This window comes from Nestor notabilis, unplaced genomic scaffold, assembly GCF_000696875.1.
Source record: "Nestor notabilis isolate BGI_N333 unplaced genomic scaffold, ASM69687v1 scaffold9974, whole genome shotgun sequence".
In the NCBI taxonomy this organism is placed as follows: Eukaryota; Metazoa; Chordata; class Aves; order Psittaciformes; family Psittacidae; genus Nestor; species Nestor notabilis.
In genome coordinates this window covers 11,718-31,903 of record NW_009926075.1, presented here as the reverse complement: position 1 = coordinate 31,903, position 20,186 = coordinate 11,718, and the positions used below count along the sequence as shown (strand labels likewise).

At 50.4% G+C, this 20,186-nt stretch overlaps 1 protein-coding gene across 2 annotated transcripts in view; it reads right to left on the bottom strand.

Moving 5' to 3' along the window:
* The window catches only part of NOS1 (nitric oxide synthase 1 (neuronal)), a 39,234-nt gene that overhangs the window by 16,895 nt on the left and 2,153 nt on the right, over positions 1 to 20,186 (bottom strand). Inside the window, exons 2-11 of one of the 2 annotated variants that reach the window (XM_010013359.1) lie at positions 13,000 to 13,010; positions 11,919 to 12,019; positions 5,964 to 6,101; positions 5,586 to 5,731; positions 4,738 to 4,900; positions 3,415 to 3,506; positions 2,808 to 2,949; positions 2,035 to 2,174; positions 1,322 to 1,496; positions 318 to 419 (exon numbers count right to left, since the gene is read on the bottom strand). In XM_010013359.1, the coding sequence (XP_010011661.1) occupies positions 318 to 419; positions 1,322 to 1,496; positions 2,035 to 2,174; positions 2,808 to 2,949; positions 3,415 to 3,506; positions 4,738 to 4,900; positions 5,586 to 5,731; positions 5,964 to 6,101; positions 11,919 to 12,019; positions 13,000 to 13,010 (1,210 nt within the window). Of the gene's footprint in view, positions 1 to 317; positions 420 to 1,321; positions 1,497 to 2,034; positions 2,175 to 2,807; positions 2,950 to 3,414; positions 3,507 to 4,737; positions 4,901 to 5,585; positions 5,732 to 5,963; positions 6,102 to 11,918; positions 12,046 to 12,999; positions 13,011 to 20,186 lie in introns of both variants that reach the window. The other variant, XM_010013358.1, reaches the window with a different exon arrangement.

The following is a 20,186-nucleotide window of genomic DNA, read 5'->3' as shown; positions in this document are numbered from 1 at the left end:
GAGAACTGCCAGGGAATAACCTGGGCCAACTCTTGCTTCGTGAGAGAAGGGCTGGATCTTGCCCCCTCGGGGCACTCCCTCTGGACCAGCAGAGCTCAGATGCTGCTAATGCTGTCCTTGCAACATCCAGGCCACAGAGATCATTACCTTTCACTGCAGGCTCCTGGAACAGCCAAAAATTAGGAGGACACAGCCCAATTTCAGCTGAGTGCATCAGCTGTCACTGTCCTTGGGGGGATGTCTCCATACTTGTCCCATCCAGTCCCTGTGTCTCTCAAGCCTGACCCAAACAAACCCAAGTCCTGCTAGTTGTGTACCTGGAAGCTGTACAGCACAGCAATGTTGATCTCCACCAGGGCCTGGTCCTTCCACAGCGAGGAGGTTTTCCTCATATCCAGGTTCATTTTCTTGGCCACTTGCTGTAACAAAACATGGTAGAAGGTGAACATTGTAATGGCCAAGAACCAAGACCAGCACACTTGCAACAAAGGGCTGACGTTTTGCGTTCCTCCGAGAAGATGTGGTCCTGCCTTTTCCTCTCCATGGCAGGAGTGAGACCAGCCTGGCCTCCCTTCCTCCCCTGAGCACAGGAAGGTGACTAAATGCTGCCATCAAGAGCAGTTGCTCTTTGTGGGAAGAAATAGGTGGGTCTGTGAGATGGAGCAGGAGATGGTGGTGATCCATGAGCTGGGAGGAGCAGATCCCCTGCACCCTCCTCCTCATGCCTCCATGCTGCTCACAAACTCCATCCATTCTCAGCCTGTTTCTTCTACTTGGAGTCCTTAGCCCAGACTGTCACTGTGGACCATGTGCACACACACACTTGCTGTCACTCCTTTGGCTTCCAAGTGACTGGGGAGGGATGCAGCCCCTCCAGCTAACACAGTGTGCCCCTTGGAACAGCAGAGGAGCCACCCTTGATGGGTGCAGACTGCCTGCACCAGCATCTCCCCTTGCATTGTCATGGTAGAGCGCTCCAGGCATGTCCCTGAGGAGTCACCAAGTGTCTCAGCAACATCTCAGCCCCACCATGTCTTAGCATTTGACTTGTGTCAACCCTGCTGATCCATAAGGCTCATAGAAGACTCAACAGGCATCACACTTGCTGTGTTAGATACCAGCTGGCCCCATAGGTAACAAAAACCCTTGGCAGCCCATCACACCCATCACACATCCAGAAGAACATAACTGCCCTATCTAAGGGAGACTTGGATGTCCTGCACTCTCCCACTCAAGGCAACACTCTGCCAATGTCCTGCCTGCTCCCAATTAACTTCATACACCCCAGGAGCCCCTGACCTCCTCGAGGAGGGGGAATTACCTCCAGTATGTTGTAGCGAGAGTTGTCACAGTAGTCTCGGACCCCAATCTCTGTGCCCATGTACCAGCCACTGAAGGGGCAGGCAGAAAACTCCAAGCCACCAATCTCAAGGAGCATGTTGGAAACTGCTGGCAAGCCATACCACTTGAGGCCCAGGTCCTTAAACCAGTCAAACCTGTTGGGATACAACAGGCAGGGAATGGAGGAGGTCACTTTGCTACCAGCCACCATGCGAGCAGAATGCTTCCTGAAGATCATACCTCCCCTAGGAGCTATTTCTAGGGAGAAAGTGATTATATCAGGCATTGGAACTGGCTTCCCAGGGCAGTGATGGAATCACCATCCCTAGAAGTGTTCAAAAACATGTAGATGAGGCCTTTAGTGACATGGGTTAGTGGTGGCCTTGGCAGTGCTGGGATAAAGGTTGGATTCGTTGATCTTAAAGGTCTTTTCCAACCTGGTTGATTCTACGATAAGGATGTCACAGGGTGGCATAAGTCCTGGGAAACCAGCCCTGAGACAAGGACACAACTTGCTTTCCACTTGCAGGCTCTGCCAGATTTACATCAGAGTGGAGGGAAGACCTAGAAGACGGTCTTGGGTCAAGCACCCAAGCCACGGCAATGAAAGGCCAAGCACAGGAGATGGCTTGGGGTGAAACCGGACGGTCTCAGTCCCCCTGATCCCCAGTTTCGGGGCTTACTCTGACTTACTTGGGATGTCGGATGGGCACCTCCAGCACGAGCTCTGGAGGGATTTCAAAGAGCTCTGGATCATTGCCATTGGCTTGGAGGAGCAGAGGCAGGATATCGAAGCGCCCATGTGGTGCCTTCCACCCCTGCTGAATGCAGATCTACAGGAGAAACAAAGGCGGGGTTAGAAGTCCCAGCAAGTCACCTGCTCTTCAGGCATTATGGGCAGGGAGTTGCATGGCACAGAGTAGGGTCTCCTAACCTCTGCTCAGCCCTTATGGTTGAGTAATAACCTCCATCCAAGGGATGCCTGTCACAGCCAACCCCTGGCCAAGTAAGGGGGAACTGGAGTGAAAATGAGCTTAGAACTAGATCCCCAGGTAGGATCATGCTCTGAAAATGCTCCTTGTGCCTGTAATGGTGAGGGAGAAAAGGGGTGAGAAAAGCAGAGGGGTTTCGGAATAGCTGAGCAGAGCACTGGTGCTGTGCAGGCGGCAGCACAAGGCAAATCTCAGCTGTGATCCCCACTGGCCAAGGTCATACATCCTCCTGCAACAATTCTTTCAGCACCGTGAAGTGACCCCTTCTCAGCAAAAGGAGAAGGAGAGAAAAGTCTTTCAGTGCTGCAGAAACAGCTTTTATTCCTGGGAAAACATCTGAGGGTGAAACAAATGCAGCTCCACTGCTTGACCTAGAACCCTCCTTCCTCCTGGGATGGTCAGGATGCATGTCCCCACCAGCCCACGGGGCCCAGGAAGGATGGATACAGCCTCTGCCAGGTATGGTGAAGGTACCTCTGTCAGCTCCACGTTTGCAGGGTCTCCCAGGATAGTGCCATCAGGCTGCTTGTAGCCGGCATAGCGGATGAGCTGGGCATTCCAGATGCGGAAGTCGTGCTTGCCATCCGTCCGCTGCGGGAAGATGGTAATAGCAGATCTGGAAGGAAGAGCAGGGGTTGTCAGAGGAAGTGTTGTGGGGAAAGGTGCTGCCCTGGGTAAGCCCCAAACGTCTATTGTATTTCTTTCACTGGAAGAAGTCGTGGCCAAGTGTGCTCCAGCTCTGGGATGTTTCCAGCAACTCAGCTCCAGGCAGAAGCTGGCTGCTAACATGGAGCTTCAGACAGATTTGGAGAGCAGTTCATGCTCAGCTTTTGATGCAGAATATGGGAAAGAAGAAAGATTTGGACCCCTGAGGTCCCACAGAGAGCAAGTAGTGACATACTTGGACCAGCAGGACACCTTCGCTTGATATCCCTCTAAAGGTTCCCAGGAAAGGTGCTGGCCACAACTCTCCTGCTGTGCAATCGCTGCTAAAGGAGACAATGTCAGCAGGGTCCAGAGCTGGGCTGACACAAATCCAGAGGCCTTCAGCTATAAACCCTGGTGATTCCCTGGTGCTCACCTGAGGTTCCCTTTGTTGGTGGCATATTTGATGTGGTTGCAAATGTAATTGAACATCCCATGGGCTGTGGTGCAGTCCCTGGCATCAAACACCTGAAAGAATGGAAGCAATTGTGGTGATGCTACAGGATGCTCCAGCTCCTTAGGACAGAGCCAAGCAGAAGAAACACGGCACAGGGAAAGCTCTAGATACCACCATGACTTGATAGCTATCTAAAGCTCCGTAATTGTGTGTTCTCTGCTTATACAACACTTGAATGTCTAATGCAGCTGCCCCTTCTGCTTTGGAGAGGTGAGTCATCTGCTCCTGAGGCAAAATATTCCTCAGTCTAGTGCTCCCAACCTGTCGCTTGTCCACCAACAGTTTTGGTTTCTGCTTTTTGTCTCTTGAAGATCAAGATTTAAAGCTGAAATAGGATAGGTGTCAGGTCCGAGGGACACTATGAGGATAGAGAATCAGAGATTAGAATCATAGAATCATAGATTCTTAGTTTGAGTTGGAAAGGACCTTTAAGAGCCATCTAGTCCAACACTCCTGCAATGAGCAGGAACACCTTCCAGTAGAGCAGGTTGCTCCAAGCCCTATCCAGCCTGGCCTTGAACACTGCCAAGGATGGGGCATCTACAAAAGGATGGAGAAACCAGGTAAGAGGGTCAAGAGGAGGCTTGAAGACAGCTTCTTGCAGATAGAGCTCCCCCCAGGTTTCAGATATGCCAAAAGAAACAGTGGAAGAGAAGAGCTGAAGCTGGGAGCAAAGGCTCAGCCTCCTGGCCCGAGGCAGTGCATATACACTGTGTGAAGCAGCCGCAGGAATTGCTCAGCAGCACTTGAGCTGTGTTCCAGGTTACAGAGGGAGACGTCATCTCTGTACCACGGGATTCCACTGGAGATACCACTTCAGAGCCTACTCTACGCTTCCAGCTGGTCAAACGGCACTGAGCCAGCTCTGCTTCTGCCATAACATCTCTGTACCGAGGATGAGTGTGTCCTGCTGCCTCTCTCCAGCAATAGTTTTGGAAGCAGCTTGTAAGATATGGGAGCAGTATCTGATGTTGGAAAACGTTCTCTAGACGATCAGCTTCTAGCTGGCCCTGTTTCAGACACAGACACTTCAGCTCCACCTACCCCACAGATGCTTTTCCAGCTCCTGCTCACTTCCCATCCCATGCTCCCCCAAAGCTGTTGAGGAGAGCAGAGCTGCTGTGTGCTGAACACCCATAACTGTTCCTGTGCTGTGCTTCCCCTCTTCTGCTTGAAGAGCAAGATTTGCCTGTCCAAAACTCCAGGGCATCCTTTGGCCAGCAACCTGGAGCTGGTGCTCACCTGCAGCTTGGACCACTGAATCCTGCCCACACAGCGGGCTGCATTCCTCCAGGCATGCTTGGCTCCATAGATCAGCTCTGTGTCCCGCAGCTGGTAGGTATCAGTGGCTTCAATCTCCTTGGTCACTTCCTCCAGCCTTTCCATGTGGGCCTTGGAGCCAGATCTGCATGGATGGGAAACAGAAGAGAAGGCAGTTGCCCAGTCAGGTGCAAGGCAGGGAATCCTGCTGCTCTCCAGCTGGGCACGAGTTCACAAAGTCATAGAGTGGTTTGGGTTGAAAGGGACCTTAAGGCTCCTCCAGCTCCAACCCCTGCCACGGGCAGGGACACCTTCCACTAGAGCAGGTTGCTCCAAGCCCCTGTGTCCAAGCTGGCCTTGAACACTGCCAGGGATGGGGCAGCCACAGCTTCTCTGGGCACCCTGTGCCAGCGCCTCAGCACCCTCACAGGGAAGAGCTTCTGCCTCAGAGCTCATCTCAATCTCCCCTCTGGCAGGTTAAAGCCATTGCCCTTGTCCTGCCCCTACAGGTCCTTGTCCAAAGCCCCTCTCCAGGTTTCCTGGAGCCCCTTTAGGTACTGGAATACTGCTAGTTTTTCCTTTCTTAAGCACGTGTGTGCACATATACATACACATGTGTGTGCTGTCACACAATGGATGACCAAGTGCAAATGGGAGAGGTCAGTAATTTGCACAGAGACACACACCAAATACTAAAAGTGAAGCTCTACTGTAGAGCAGTGATGCAGTCTCACCCTGCTTTGACTCACAAATGTGAAAGATCAGATCACGTGTGACATCTCAGTGTAAGCAGCAGCTTTGGACTGTGACATTCTCCAGCCACTACTTACCTCTTTATAGAGGAGTAGTACTGGTCAATGAAGTCCTTAGCTAAGAGGAGCACCTCCTGTTTTGTCTTCGTATCTTCTGACTTGCGGACATGCTGGCTCGGAGTCATTACTGAGCCCATGCAGATCTGCTCTGTGCACGCAGTGGCCTGATGGGACAGAAGGAGACAAGCGTGTCTTGCGTTACTAAAGCACTTTTGATTATGTGTCCCAAACAGGGACATTTCCAGCTTGCTTGTTTTCATACCTATTCGTAACGTTGTGTAAGACAGCTCAAGCCTGTGCAGTTCATCTCTTGTCCCACCCGATACAGACAGTTGGGTCTCAGTACACTCCATTGTACTCAGACAACTTTTGGCCAGTGCTACCAACTCTACTCACCATTGCAGTCTTTAGGTGCAGGGTGTCGTGAAGCACGGAGCCTGTCTCCCAGTTCTTGATCTTCACAAACCGTGGGCATTTGGATGGACTTCCATTCGCTGTGTGCTTGGTTGGGGACTGCCGCCCGGATGGTGGAGGCTGGACAACATGAAAACCAGGCACAAGGTTAGTGTTCATCAATGAGATACAAAAAAAGGTCACAACAAGCAACATCTTGTATTAGTGGATGCCTGCACTTAAATCCTGGTGATAATATAATGAGACAAGGTACATGATCTAAATATTTGGCAGCATTTGGGATCCTACAATTGAGCAACCAACTCCCAATGCAACTGAGAAGTCATCTTTGTTTACAGGACAGCCAAACCTGTAGAAGAGGAGTTAAAAACAGAGATAGAAGTCACTTAGAGAAGAACATTTTGTTCAGGTTTCTCAGTGGAAGACTTACCTGTAAAATGTATTAGATGTTTCTTTTTAAGGAGCATTTTAAGGAGCATCACCTGCTCAGGTTTTGCATGTGCCAAACTAATAGGAGCACTGAGATAGAGCTAACAGCCAGTTGTTCCTCCGAGCAAGCCAAAGGCACATCTCCTTTGATATCAATGCTGGGAGATCATAGGGATAAGGATGAATAAATTATGCAACAGGAGGGCTGCTGGATTATGCACAGTTAGTTCAGTCTCAGCTCTGAAGTTCCAGCCCTCCCTGCTACTCTGTGTCATGGTGTGCTCATCCAGCACATCTATATGCCAACAAAAGGAAGAGCCTCAGCCAGCAGAGAGCTTGTAATGAGAAGAGCTGGCTGCAAGTGCTTGTGTTTGCATGTGTTGTCATGGATAAACATCTACCAGTTCTACTGTGACCCTTATTCTCCCCGAGCACTTAAACACTTAAAGAGCAATCAGTGTCTGCTGGCGTGTCATGGGGCAGTGGCCTGGAAAGCAGGGAATCTTGTAGGATTCATGTCTTATAGTAGGATGTAAATCAGCCACCACAACCACAATGGTGTTGCTGCAGGGGAGACCTAAGCCTACACCAAAGCATCCTATCAAAACCTGCTTATATTTGGCACCTCTTAAAGGCTTCCATCCCTGTAAATTAGATCTGGGCTTGGACCAAGAATTGATGTAGCCCTCCTATGAGAACCCTGGAGCTTGTGTCCCTTTCTAATCCTGCAACGTTTGCTAAAGGCGGCACCCCCTTCAGCAGTGCTGTGCAATCTCACCCTCCTTTTTGGTGATTCTGGGCTCATGTCGCTGTTGCAGCCCATGGACTGGCAGCAACAGTATAAATCAGTATATTACCGCCTGAAGGACCAAGTGAAGAGCCAGCACACAGTGGAAGAAGCTCATGCTCCAAAACAAGCACTTTTGCTGATGAACAAACCCAGGACGGGAAGCAACAGGGGCCAAAAGGATGACAAAAGCAGATGAGGCTCCAGATCTAACTTATTTACTAACTACTTTGCCAGGCAGAGGATTGCTCTGCTCTTCTCAAGCAGAATGATGCCTGATTGATTGCAAGACTGATGCAGCACCACTGCATTGCCCTGGTGGCAATGTTGGTCCTATTTTTTGCCTAGTCCTTGTTTCTACCATATGTTCCACATTCTTTCTCCCAGAAAACAGGGATTTTGCTGTCAAGCAGCCTGAGGCTCACAGTGTGATACTGTGCACTGAAAGCATACACTGGGAGCAAGAGACAAAGAATAGAGGAGGAGGGAGAGCTTTACTCCTGACCCCTTGGTAGGGTGCTCTTTGGTCCTCGTAGCTGCCAAAAGCCACTCTCTGCACACCCTCAGGCTATGCTGTCACGGGTCTCTGCAACATCCCTCATGTCACAAATCCCCTGATCTTCCCTCCGAACGGTTGAAGTTCTAGCCCCTGAAGCCAGATGACCACTCAGTGGATCTCAGCTTCCCTTTTCCATGCTGCAGAAAACAAATATAGTACTTCATGTACAGCTCAGAACCAGTTGTAAGTAAAAAGAGCCTCCTAAATGTAGTCCTGGAAAAGCACTATTTTTAAGGTGGGTTTTTGGAGTTTTTTTCTTTTCATTCTTGGGGAATCTGACCTGAATTATGGCAGTTTCTGGCTATTTTTTTCTGCTTGTTTTATGCTTTCTTGAGCCACTAACAGCATCCTCCACTCTCTGAACCAACCTGAGCCACCCTTAGGACCATGGGGGACAATCTACCACCTCCCTTCTGAGCGTGATTGCTCAGAACAGCTCTGTGAGATTGGCAGAACATAGCTGAGAACTGCTGCTCAGAAATGCCAACAAACCAACTCCTCACCTGTACCTCCACCTGCCAGGCAGGAATTGGAAGTACCAAGCAGAAAGCATAGCTGCTTCTATCCAGAATCACCTTTTTATTCTGAGTTAGCTTTGATTTGCAGATAGGGCATCAGTGTAGCTTAGGAGGTGTGCTGCTAAACAACATCTTGCTGGAGCAGGTATGGGACAAGACCATATTATGAATCCGGCTGTAGCAATGATCTGTGGAGCAAGAATCCAAGCTGGTGGAGAATAGCTGCTTAACATCTGCCCACATTCTACTTTAAACCTCTCTCAAAGCTACTCCCTTTCCTTTTGTCTTTTCCATGCAGGAACTGGCAAAATGTGAATCTTTGCTGAAAGAAGGTCATGATAGAATGCTGAATCCTTAGGATGCCAGCTGGGCTGGAGCAGCAAAGGAGACACCACCTACAAGAAGCAGAGATGCCAGGCCTAGCAACCACATCACAGAGCAGCTGTGGAGACAGGGACACCCAGAAGAGACTGGGAAGGAGCTCTCTGTGTGTATTTGCCTTCCCACACGGCAAAGCTGAAGCCAAACATTACCCCTGGTTCTGTCAGGGAGGTTGCGTGAGGTCTTTTCTTGTTCTAATTAGGCAGCTGCAATGTTAGTGACTCAAGAGTGGGACAAACAGAGAGACTGATGCAGCAGTCGGGGCGCACATGCATTATGCAAACATCTTTTACAAGGGAGTGTGGTAGCACTTACCGTCAGTGTGAAGGTTGGGAGCTGTCTGAGCTCTTACAGGCACAGGGGAGAAATGCACCCAGCCCTGGGTGCTTCCTGAGGCCAGAATGACAGGGAGCACCCCCCTTTCTGGAGACCCGAGTGAGCTTTACAGGTCCTCAGCCTTCCTCCTCCTTCCTACCTGCGCTTCAGGAGCATGTATTGCCGTGCTGAAATGCACTGACTGTGGATGGATGAGGTCTGCAGCATTAGCCCAGGTCATAAATATCATAGAATCCCAGCCTGGTTGGGGTTGGAAGGGACCTAAAGCTCATCCAGCTCCAACCCCTGCCTCAGGCAGGGACGCCTTCCACTAGAGTAGGTTGCTCCAAGCCCCTGTGTCCAACCTGGCCTTGAACACTGCCAGGGATGGGGCAGCCACAGCTTCTCTGGGCACCCTGTGCCAGCGCCTCACAGTAAAGAATTTCTTCCTTTTATCTCACCTAAATTTCCCTTGTTTCAGTTTGAACCCACCACTCCTTGTCCTATCACTGCAGTCCCCGATGAAGAGTCCCTCCTCAGCTTTCTTGTTGGCCCCTTTAGGCACTGGCAGCTGCTCTAAGGTTTCCATGCAGCTTCTCTTCTCCATCTATTGTCATGCTGACATTTCCTTCCAGACTGCATTAACCCCACTGGCTGAAAGTGTGGGTTTTTTCTTTTATAAAGCTGTAAATCATCCTTACAGGCGTGGTGCTGTTATGGCTCCCTTCCCCTCCTAGCTCCATGGACAAACACACCCACAGTTACCCTGGAGCTCCTAACAAATCAATCCGTGTGGACTGAAACAGGGCTCATGCAGGACCTGGGTTGGTGCAGTCACAGCATTTTGCCATCACTCAGGTTTAGGGCCGGGGAATTGGGCTCCTGGGAAACAAGCAAAACACACTGCCCAATTTTGCAAGAAACAAGGGATGTGGATTAATGCCCAACGGGTCTTTCAGCACCTTATTACGAGCCTCAGTGAACATTCCCCACCTGGCCAAGCGAATCCACCAAATCCTGCTGCAAAGAACAATGTGTATGAAAAGCTCACATTTTGCTTGGCTTGTCCCTGTGTTCACAGTAGTTATTGCTGCTTGCAAGAAGTTCAGTTGCCTTGACCGCATGCAGCCCTGGGGAATGACTGCAGGAAGCATGAGGGAAAACCCAAGCTGCCTGCAGAAGAACAGGCACATTGATTTGGGGATAAGGAGGATAAAAAGAAAGCTACGTATCTAGTGGGAAAAAAAACTCCTAAGAGTTTAGTAGCAGCTTAAGACTGGGAGTTTTGGCAGCCCTTACACGGAGAGAAATTAAGCTCTGAACACAGAAGGTTATAAAGTACTTATAGTAACAGACACATACACGCAAGGAGTTTAGAGAAGGAGGCAGGAAGACAGTGTCTTTCCAGAGCTGGGGAAAAGGGACCAGAGCTGTGACCTGTCCTTGGGCGAGATGGGCTCGTGATACCTGCCACACTGCATTAACCATGTGGTGGGACATGGGGCTGCCCAGGGACATCTCTCCAACAGCTGAACAAAGGGTGATGCAGCTCTTGGATGCACCCAACTGTGTGTGGGATGATACTCACCATAAGGTTGTTTATGCTGCAGGAAGACCTGGCTACAATCCTGAGCTACATGCAGGCAAGGGGAGGATAGAAATAAGCTCCCAACTGCATCTAAGCATCCAAACAGGTTGGTTAAAGCCATGCAGAAAATCTGGCATGGTCAGGAGTATCATCTCAGCTGCCGTCATGTTCATCAGCACCCGCACAATGAGTCTCCAGCACTGTGTGTGCTGCAAGAATGGATGTGAACATTGCTCTGCTCAGGAGTCCCAGAAGAAACAGTGGTGCTGCTGGCACAGGGAGGAGGAAGGTGTGGGCAGAGTTAAACCACCACAGCCAAGACCATGTCACCTCCATGGTCATGAAGGGACCTCATGTGACCTCACCCCCTGTGCTTCTGGCTTGGCATCTTGCAGAAATGGGAAAACATCCTCAGAGCTGTGGCCTGGGAGGTGCTGGTGGACACTGCTTGGTCCAGCACCTCAGCATCTAGGTGTCAACCACACCACGAGAGGCACCCACCCCGTGGAGGTCTGCATGTGGCATGTCAGCAACAGATGTTGCATTGCAGTTCATGGAAGCTGGGAAGAGACGTCAGCCAGAGGTATCTGCTGAGGACATTCCTGTGCTGAGGAAACAGTGACTTGCTCAGAAGTCTTCATGTGACCACTAAATCACTTTTTCCCCCTTCCCTGGAAAACAGTCCTTACTATGTCACCCTGAGGAAAACAGTGGGGTGAGGAGACCAAGTGGTCCCCAGACTGGTCCCCCGTGTCCTGCCCTGATGCTGTTTAATCCCATCAGGGAGACACTTTTGCTGGAACATGTTTGGCAGTGCTCACACAAGTCATGCTTTTCCCAAGGTGATCTTTCTGGCCTGGCAGGGTCTGCCTTTACGTCTCTGGCTTCGCTACAAACGGGGCCTTAATCCCTTTTTGACAAGGAAGCCTGAGAGTTTATGTCTGTGGAATGTGAGGAGATGAAAAGGCACCGTACAGCACATTATCTGAAGTGCTCTATCAAATTACCATCATATGAATCAAAACGACTGCAACGATGCAACTCGGCTTTTAGCCACAAAAAGAGACAACAGTCTCAAGGGAGGTGTCAGAGTCCTGGTCCCTGTGCTCCCACCCCAATCTGGCCCCCGGGATGAAGAGCATCATTCTCCAGTGACCTATACCCTGCTTGCGCCACAGGGAATTCGGCTTCGTTCAAATGGGATCTATGCCACATCAACTAACAGCTCTTGGGATCAAAGGCCTTTAGGGTAGTGCATATAGTCCTTGCATGTTGCCCGTGGTGTGAGAGCCCCCCAGGATGGGTTATGTACCCCCAAACCCTTTTCCCACCCAAAGCAGCGTGAAGCATCGGATCTTACCTGCTCTGTTTCGGAGTACGGATTGTTCAGGACCACGGGCACGTTGCTGTTCCCCCACAGGTCACCGAGGACACGGTTGTTCTCCATCTGGGCCGGTAAGGCTTTCTGCAGCTTGTTTTCCCCTTCCCTGAAACTGAAGGGTTAAAAACCATTTGGGTCAGAGGCTGGGTGCCGGGACCATGGGCCAGGTCCCAGAGTGGTATCTCCAGGATCTGCTCCAGCTGTTTCCCACGAAGGAGCAAAACCTCGCGCATTGCCCTGCAGGAGGGGAGGAAATGCTCTGCCTCGGCCAAGGCAATGAATCACCACGGCGAAGGCAATCCAAGCACAGCAGAAATCCTGCTGCACAAGCAAGCACAGTGCTTGCAAAACAACAGGAAACCCCTGCCCTGACACTGGCTCTACACGCTGGACCCTTTGAACCCCAAATAGCAAGTTGAAGCCCTTTGAAAGCAGGCACAGTGCTGGGGGAAGGAGAGCTGCATGCACTTGCAGCTGCAAAATCTCATGGTGAAACCTCATAGCAAAACCAGCTGGTGTTTATGAGCAAAGAGAGAAAAAATAAGCCAAGGAAAAATAGGTGGCTCCCAGGAGGAAGAGACAGCAATCTCTCTTCTTCCTGACCTTTAGAGATGCTGCAAAGGCTGGTGAGTGCAAGTGATTTTCCTTAAGCAAACTGATGAATTGCCTCCACAGAGGATGTTGGTAAGGCTGGGGGACTGAGGACACCGCCAGCATGAGCTGGGGTAACTCCTGGTGCCCACAGTCTACCACGCACGCCTTGCCTGGGGAATGTACCATGGGATGTCAGGGAGGCTGTTAAATGCCATACAAGCAGGTGACGGAAAACCACTGCCATATGAGCCTGCACGAAGGAGAAAAACAAATGGGGTTTAGAGACAGGCTATTCAGGGAAGGCAAGCTGTGGCATCCACACCAAAGGTGCCAACCACCCTGGTGAGGCCACACGTGGGAAGGAGCACCATGGGTTGTAGGTGCACAGGTCACAGGCCAGGATGGGCACAGCCCTATGGCTCACAGCCACACTGCACTTGCCCAACAGACCATCGAGGTAAAGTGCTCTGGCAATTGCTTTGCTCCTGCTGTCAGTTCTTGCAAGTCTTCCAGAAGCCCACTGAAGTCAATAATGAGCCTTCCCATTAATGACGGTGGGCTTTGGGCACTGACCAAAGTGGGACACTCACACTCAGGGTATCATTCACACCAACTCAACCTTTTAACACCACCATGGGAAGATGCATACATACAAAACAAATTCCATTTCACAATCCTCCTTGCCCCTCAGTTCATATCTTTAGGAACAGTTTAAGGAAAACACTTCACTTAAAAATGATCTCCCTGTGCACTAGATTTTCTGTATGTTTTCTGCCTTTACAGAGCAGTTTTCAGCTGCCAAAATATTACTCTGCTCCTGGACACCTTCCAAGCAACGGCTGCCTTAGGGTGATAGTGGCCAGCTTGGTGAAAGCGAGGAGGTACTATTTCTACTGAGGGACAGTAGAAAGACAGTACAGTTTCTACATAGGGACAGTTTCTACTGAGTTTTCTATGCCTCCCCCCCAAGCCATAAAAGCTGTTCTTTTGTGATTTGACTGCTACTAATACATGGAACGGTTTCAATCAGATAAAGCACAAGAAACTCCACCCATCACACCACACAACCACAGCCAAAGACAACAGGTCCTGGCTCTCTGCTGCATGTTCACGGCACTGCTGGGAGCACTTGGCAGCCACACAGGTCCCCCAGGGCTGGGAACAACCATGAACCACACAATACCCACTCTGCTCCTTATCAGCCCATCAAAAGGGGAAGCTTGAGGGTCTCTTGACACATCCAGCTTAGCTCCATCTAGAGAATCCCTAGCAGCAAGACACAGAGTTAGCAGGACATATTCAGCAAATCTGACTCTTCCCCCTAAGTTAAGGCCAGCTATTAAATATCCCAGAGAATACTCATTTCCATGGCTGCACAATCCTACCCTCTTGCTCTCAGCCCCATCGTATCAGGGAGAGTGGAGGCAGGTCAACACCAAGCCAGTGAGCACACGAAATGATGGGCATACAGGAGCCATCTCTTGTAGCTGATGCTACAGTGCTACAAGTACTCCAAAGTGCTGCTCCCATAGCTGGCCCAAAATCATAGAATTAAAGAATCATAGAATGGTTTGGGTTGGAAAGCACCTTAAGATCATCTAGTTCCAACCCTCTGCCATGGGCAGAGACAGCTTCCACTAGACCATGTCACCCAAGGCCCCATTCAGCCCAGCCTTGAAAACTGTCAGGGACGAAGCGTTTACAACTTCCATCAAGAAATCAAGACACAAGCACTGAATCCATAAGACAACGGAAGAAATCCCTTGTCTTTACTGGTGCCTGTGACTTAGCAGAGGGAACCTGCCTCCAGGAGGACCACGATGTCTCTCCAGGGACACAGCCTTTACCTCCATGCAGCCAGGAGAGGCTTGGGCAGACAGAGCCCAGTGTGCCAGATATCCCACAGGCACCTCCAGAATGACACAGAGCACATGCCTGCAGGCGCCTGGCACAACCTGCTGTTTCCAGGAAGGTGTTTGCCTGTTTAAAACCTGTCCAAATGGGTGTTTGATGACATGAGGGAACCTTGGAGAGGAATCCATCAATCGGCAGCAGCAGCCGGAGTTCTCGGCTGGGAGGCAGTGTGCGGGATCTCATTGTCTGCACACCAGCAAAGCCATAAATGTTGCAACCTGTGCCAACGGCAGGGAAAAGGACCAGATGCTTGAATTAAGTCATCGCTGTAGCTGGCTACTTTGTGTATTACAAGTATTGCTGGAGCAGGGCCCCACTCCCATTCACTGGCCTCGAGCATCACCCAACAGAGAGATGCACCATCCTGAGGAGGAGTGAAGTCTGGATAGGCATTGAAGGTTGGATGCTCAGAAGCAAATGCTCCACATCCCGTTGCATGTTTGCCACAGGGGCAGAAAGGGTTGTGTATTGCTATTCTTGATTAACTGCATGACCACGGGTGCGTGCCCTGTGCTGAGCTAGTGCAGATCTCTCCCGGATGAGGATGTCCAGGAGCATCCGCCTCTGTCTTTCAGAGAGAGACAGGGAGAGAAAAGCCCATTCAGAGTAGCCACAGCCTCACCCCAGTCCTCACCCAGATGGGAAAAAGACATAAAAACCATCAATTGCTTCATTTTACAAATATTTCCTTCCTGTTTCTTGTTTGTGAGCTCAGAGTCTTTTGCATAAGTTATTTTCCTCTCGTCTTGGCTTCCCTGGTACCCAGAAGAGACACAGGGTGACCTGCCCCATTCACACAAGGATGCTGCTCACACACTCAAGGAGGCAGGCAGGATAGGCAAAACACTGTGCCCCAGCTCAGCCTCCAAATAATGTTTCCAAAAGCACTTTATCAACAGGAGAGCCCAAAAGGGTTCCCGATAAGCAATGGCGAGGATGCATTTCCCCTAAGGGGTGTTTCAAGGCAGTCAGGTTGGACCCCTCCAGGGAGCTGCTATGGAAGTAGCCCCATCTGCAGCCACACAGGGAAGAGGGGAGCTTGCCCTTAGCTCCCGCAGCCTCTGGAGACATTAAAATCACCCCTTTATAGTCTTTGGGGCATTGGAAGCAATGCTGAAGATGTGTCCTTGGAGATACTTGTTTGAATGATCTTTCCCAAAGCCCAGATCCAGGTTCCCGAGACCCCTCTCTGACCTGCTGCCAGATCTATTAAATACTATCAGCAAGACCTCTTGGGTTCAGAGCAGGTTTTTGGGAAAGGACTGTGTTTGAAGTCGTCTTTTGTTCTGGAAGCAAAATCTGTTACTTAAAAAAAGCAAGAGGAATCCTGCCCTCCCCCAGTGGCACAAAGTCAGAGCTGTGGATGCTGCCTCACCTCAGGAAGTGCATCTGGCTGTGGGGAGAAATGAGAGTCACCACTGTTTGCTTTTGACTAATTTGATGATGTTGCAGTGCACAGAGCAATGCTGCTGAGGCAGCCGTTTCTGAAATCCCTCCAAAGCTTTTCCAAAAAGGAAACTGAAAAAATAATGAGCAAAAAAGAAAGTTTGTCACTTTGCTCCTTTGAATTTGCCTGGCAGAAGAATCTCTCTGATTTCCCAGGCAGACATAGTGCTAGCTGCTGCAATCCCCGGGGCCAGTTTGGGTGAACAGATAAGGATGCTTCTGTCCACACTTTGGATGACAGCTCTCATGCTGATAGCAGCATTCTGTGCTGTGACCATGGGGATGGACTCCCCCAGACCCTTGTTCCTGGGGCTGAAAACCCTACACTTGAGCTTGAGAAGCTCACAGGTGCACACCTTGTTTGGTCTGAGCTTTGGGAGACAAATAACTTCACCTTACTTTGTGCCCATCTCCTGGTGTGTCGTTGGAGACGGCTGCAAGGCTGCACTACACATTGCTTCTCTGTCTAGTGCTAGAGGCTGGGGTAAATGGCTCTTGCCTCACCTTTATTTTGCCCCACAGAAAACCATATTCCAGAGGCCACTGCATCCTCACAAGTTAATATTTCTTTGCTATCATGCCCCCTGGGCTCACAGCAACGTTGGAAAACCTTAATACCTTAAGGGGTTCTACAAGAAACCTGGAGAGGGGCTTTGGACAAGGGCCTGTAGAGGCAGGCCAAGGGCAATGGCTTTAACCTGCCAGAGGGGAGATTGAGATGAGCTCTGAGGCAGAAGCTCTTCCTTGTGAGGGTGCTGAGGCACTAGCACAGGGTGCCCAGAGAAGCTGTGGCTGCCCCATCCCTGGCAGTGTTCAAGGCCAGGTTGGACACAGGGGCTTGGAGCAACCTGCTCCAGTGGAAGGTGTCCCTGTCCATGGCAGGGGTTGGAGCTGGAGGAGCTTTACGGTTCCTTCAACCCAAACCAGGCTGGGATTCTATGAAAACATGCTGCTGCAGACTCCTTGCCTTGAGGGTTAAAGCAAGGTCTGGCACAACAGCACGCGTTTGAGTGAGAGGCAGGAGAAGAGATCAGGCAGGATGTGGGACCTGCAGGGTGCAGAGGATGGAGCAGAGCTCAGGAAGGAAGAGGGAATTTTGGAAGCAGAAGGAATAACTCCCAAAGGTGGGATGTACTCCCTAGAGGGGCAGTGGGGCCAGCATGCCCAGAGCAGGCAATTGCAGAGCAATCAAAGCACAAACCCAGATTCTAAATGAGAAAGGGAAGTTTGAACAGCCCCGAGGGAAGAGGATAAAAGCCTCACCAGCAAGCACATGGCATGGCCTGAGGAATGTCTTGTGCCCTGGAAGGTCAGAGCACTGCTGGGCTGTGCCCAGTGGTGTGATTAGGGACTAATGAGCCAAACGAGTGGCTTCAGAGAGACACCTATGAAATATGAGGTTGGTGAATGCCATTGGAGTAGGCATTGACATAGAAAGACCTGGAGCAGATCCAAATGGTCCCAAAGTCCCATCAGCATTGTTCTACATTCAGCTAGTGTTAGATGCAACCTGCAGTGGCCACACTCATCCCCTCCCAGCCATGCCCAAAGAGCACCAGGAGCATTCCAGCTTCAGCATCTTACTTGGAGGCCAAACAGAGTTTAGGTCTGCCAGGAGAGCACAGGCTCACATGTGGGACAGGGGTTTGTCTATCGGGACCCATGGGATGAAAGTGCACCAGCACAGGGGCTGGGTGGGTGAAGGGTGCTTTGAAGACTGGTCTGAGAAAGCTTCATGGGGGTATATTTGGGTGGAATATGATGATAGGGGGCGCAAAATGCCTCTTTGGATTAGACTGATGTAGTCAGAGTGACGAGGAAGAAGGATCCGCCGAGGGAGAAGGGGAGGGTTATTCACAGCCAAAGCTTCTTCCTTCACCACTTTGCAGCATGGCAATGACATGATAGTTTCAGGGAGCCTTTTCATTTCAGAGGTTTTGTAGTTTTCGTGTCCAAGTACAGAATAATGAAGACATCAGAAATGCAAATTAAATGTTTTGAGCCACACAAAGAGATTTTGGCGGCAGCAAAGGAGGTGGGAGGAAGAGAATTTTCTCTTCAAGAACTGCAAAATTATGGGGTTTATTCCAATGCAGGATGGAGCCTGAAACCTCCATAAACAGAATTCCTGCTCTCAGCACACTTCTCCCTCCCAGGGCTGCTGATGCTGCTTTTTGGACCAGAACTGCCATGTTTCTGTCATGCTGTTCATGTTATGGAATAGACCTGAGAAGGAAAATAAATACTGGCAACTAAGTGGAGGGGGGAGAGGGAGGGAAGATGGGACATGACAATCTCCCTAGAGCGCAGAGGGAAAAACAGACCTGGCAGTGAGTGAATCAAACTCTATTTTTGTTTTCTAGCCCACGGTGAGCCTCATGGCAGAAATGCCAGCTCTCATCATACCTTGCACCCCACTTCCGTGCCCTGTGTTGTGATTGACTTCATTGCAGATGGCTTGAACCAAGAATCAGACATTGAGCCATGGTCACAACCCATCCCACAGGCACGCACCGTGGATCCAGGGTACCTTACAGTGGGAAATCAGCAGGGAGCAAAAACCAGGTCATTGCATGGACAACTCCCCAGGTAATGGAGACCATGGGTGCACCTGATGGAGATGAACTGACTTTTTTACCCCAATGCAAACTTCACAGTTTCCAGTTTTCCTTGGAAGTAGTGTTAGAGACACGGGCTGGAAGCCCAAAGCATCAGGTGTAATTTGAACTGCGTTTGGCAAAGCCCACCTTGAAGAAGAAGTGTTTGGCTCCTTGTGAAACCCTCAGACATGCACCATTCCCTTCTACCCTAGGAAAGCTGTCACGGCTCTGCAAGCCGGACCTGCTCTGACAAAATGCTGCAGGCTGTGAAGCTCAGCACCAGGCAAAGGCAGAGACAGAACAGGATTGGTACCGAGACCAGTATCTCCAGCTGGATCGATGGTCAAGTGGTCCAGGCTGTAGGTGTCAAGCTCAACCTTGAGCAAGGCTTTACACCCTCCTGGCATCTAGGGAGAGCTCTATTCCTGTATTGGCTAATACTAGCTCTGCTTGCTCCCCCCCAGCCTGCAGAAGTCAGAGCCTATGGCATGAAACCTGCATCAATCTGACCAGGCTCACTTATTCTTTTAGACATCTCTTTGGCATCAAGCAGCAGTCCCCCCAGTTATCCACTCCCCATTGCTCCCTGACCTTCCTGCACTCCTTCTACGGACCAAGAAAACTTTCACTGCAGAAGAGCTTCACGATGCCCCGGCTCTGCCTGAGACCAAGCCAAGGAGATGAATCACCTCCAGCACGTCGCAGCAGTGGGAGGAGAGGTGGCTGGAAAATGCCCTTTACCCGGCAGAGCAGGTCTCAACAAGTTCTCCCTGCAGTATATCTCCTTCCCCACCTCTCTGCTCAAGCCCAGGTCTCCTCATTCCTGGAGTCCTACCTCAAGAGCAAGGCTGCAGCTTTTCATTATGCAGAAGATTGAAGATTGGTTTTGATGGAAATGTGGATTTTCAGTCCCAAGGTACAGAGATTACACAGATACTTTTTTAAAGGGTATTGAGAAAGGGGGTGAGTGGAGCCTTGGTGAAGTACCCACTTTGCTGATATTCTTCCCGGTTTCACATCCTTCAGTTTAAGTGAATTCAAAGTGTTTGGGTTTAATCTTTCTCTGAGTAAAAGCAACTCCTCAAAAGAAAAAACCCACAATCTTCATCCCTCTCCCCAGCTGGTGGGATGGGGATAGTGGGGACATAGTTTGAAGGGTGAGACTGTACCCAGTATCAGTGCTTGGGATTGTGTCCTCTGGGGGCTTCAATGGACTGCGACCTCCACTGCAGCAGCATTAGCAAAGACAGAGGCACAGGGGATATTTTTGAGCACCCCTGCACATTTTGTTGGGCCTGTAGCTGAGCACAACCCTGTCAAGGTTTCAATTGTTTGGTTGCTTAAACCAGGTCCCCCTGGGATGGATTGCTACTGGATTAAATGACTGCAGTCTGAGCAGGTAGCTCTCAGCCTTTCAAAGGCAGCGCTGGGCTCAGGGGTTAAATTACCTCCTATTGCACAGCAAAGTCCAAACCCAACCGCTTCTGAAAGTAGCCAAAGGTTCAAGACCTGGTAAGGGATGTCAGGAAAGGATGTCCCCAGCGTACCCTGTCCTATTGCTCTTCCCAGACGTCTGCCACCCGCTGCCGGCACTGAGCAGATTTGTTTTCCCTCTGACTCAGTGTGACCACCCCAACGGGCTTTGAGCAACCATGTCCTCTGCAGGGGAAATGCATCATTTGGGAAAGCAGGA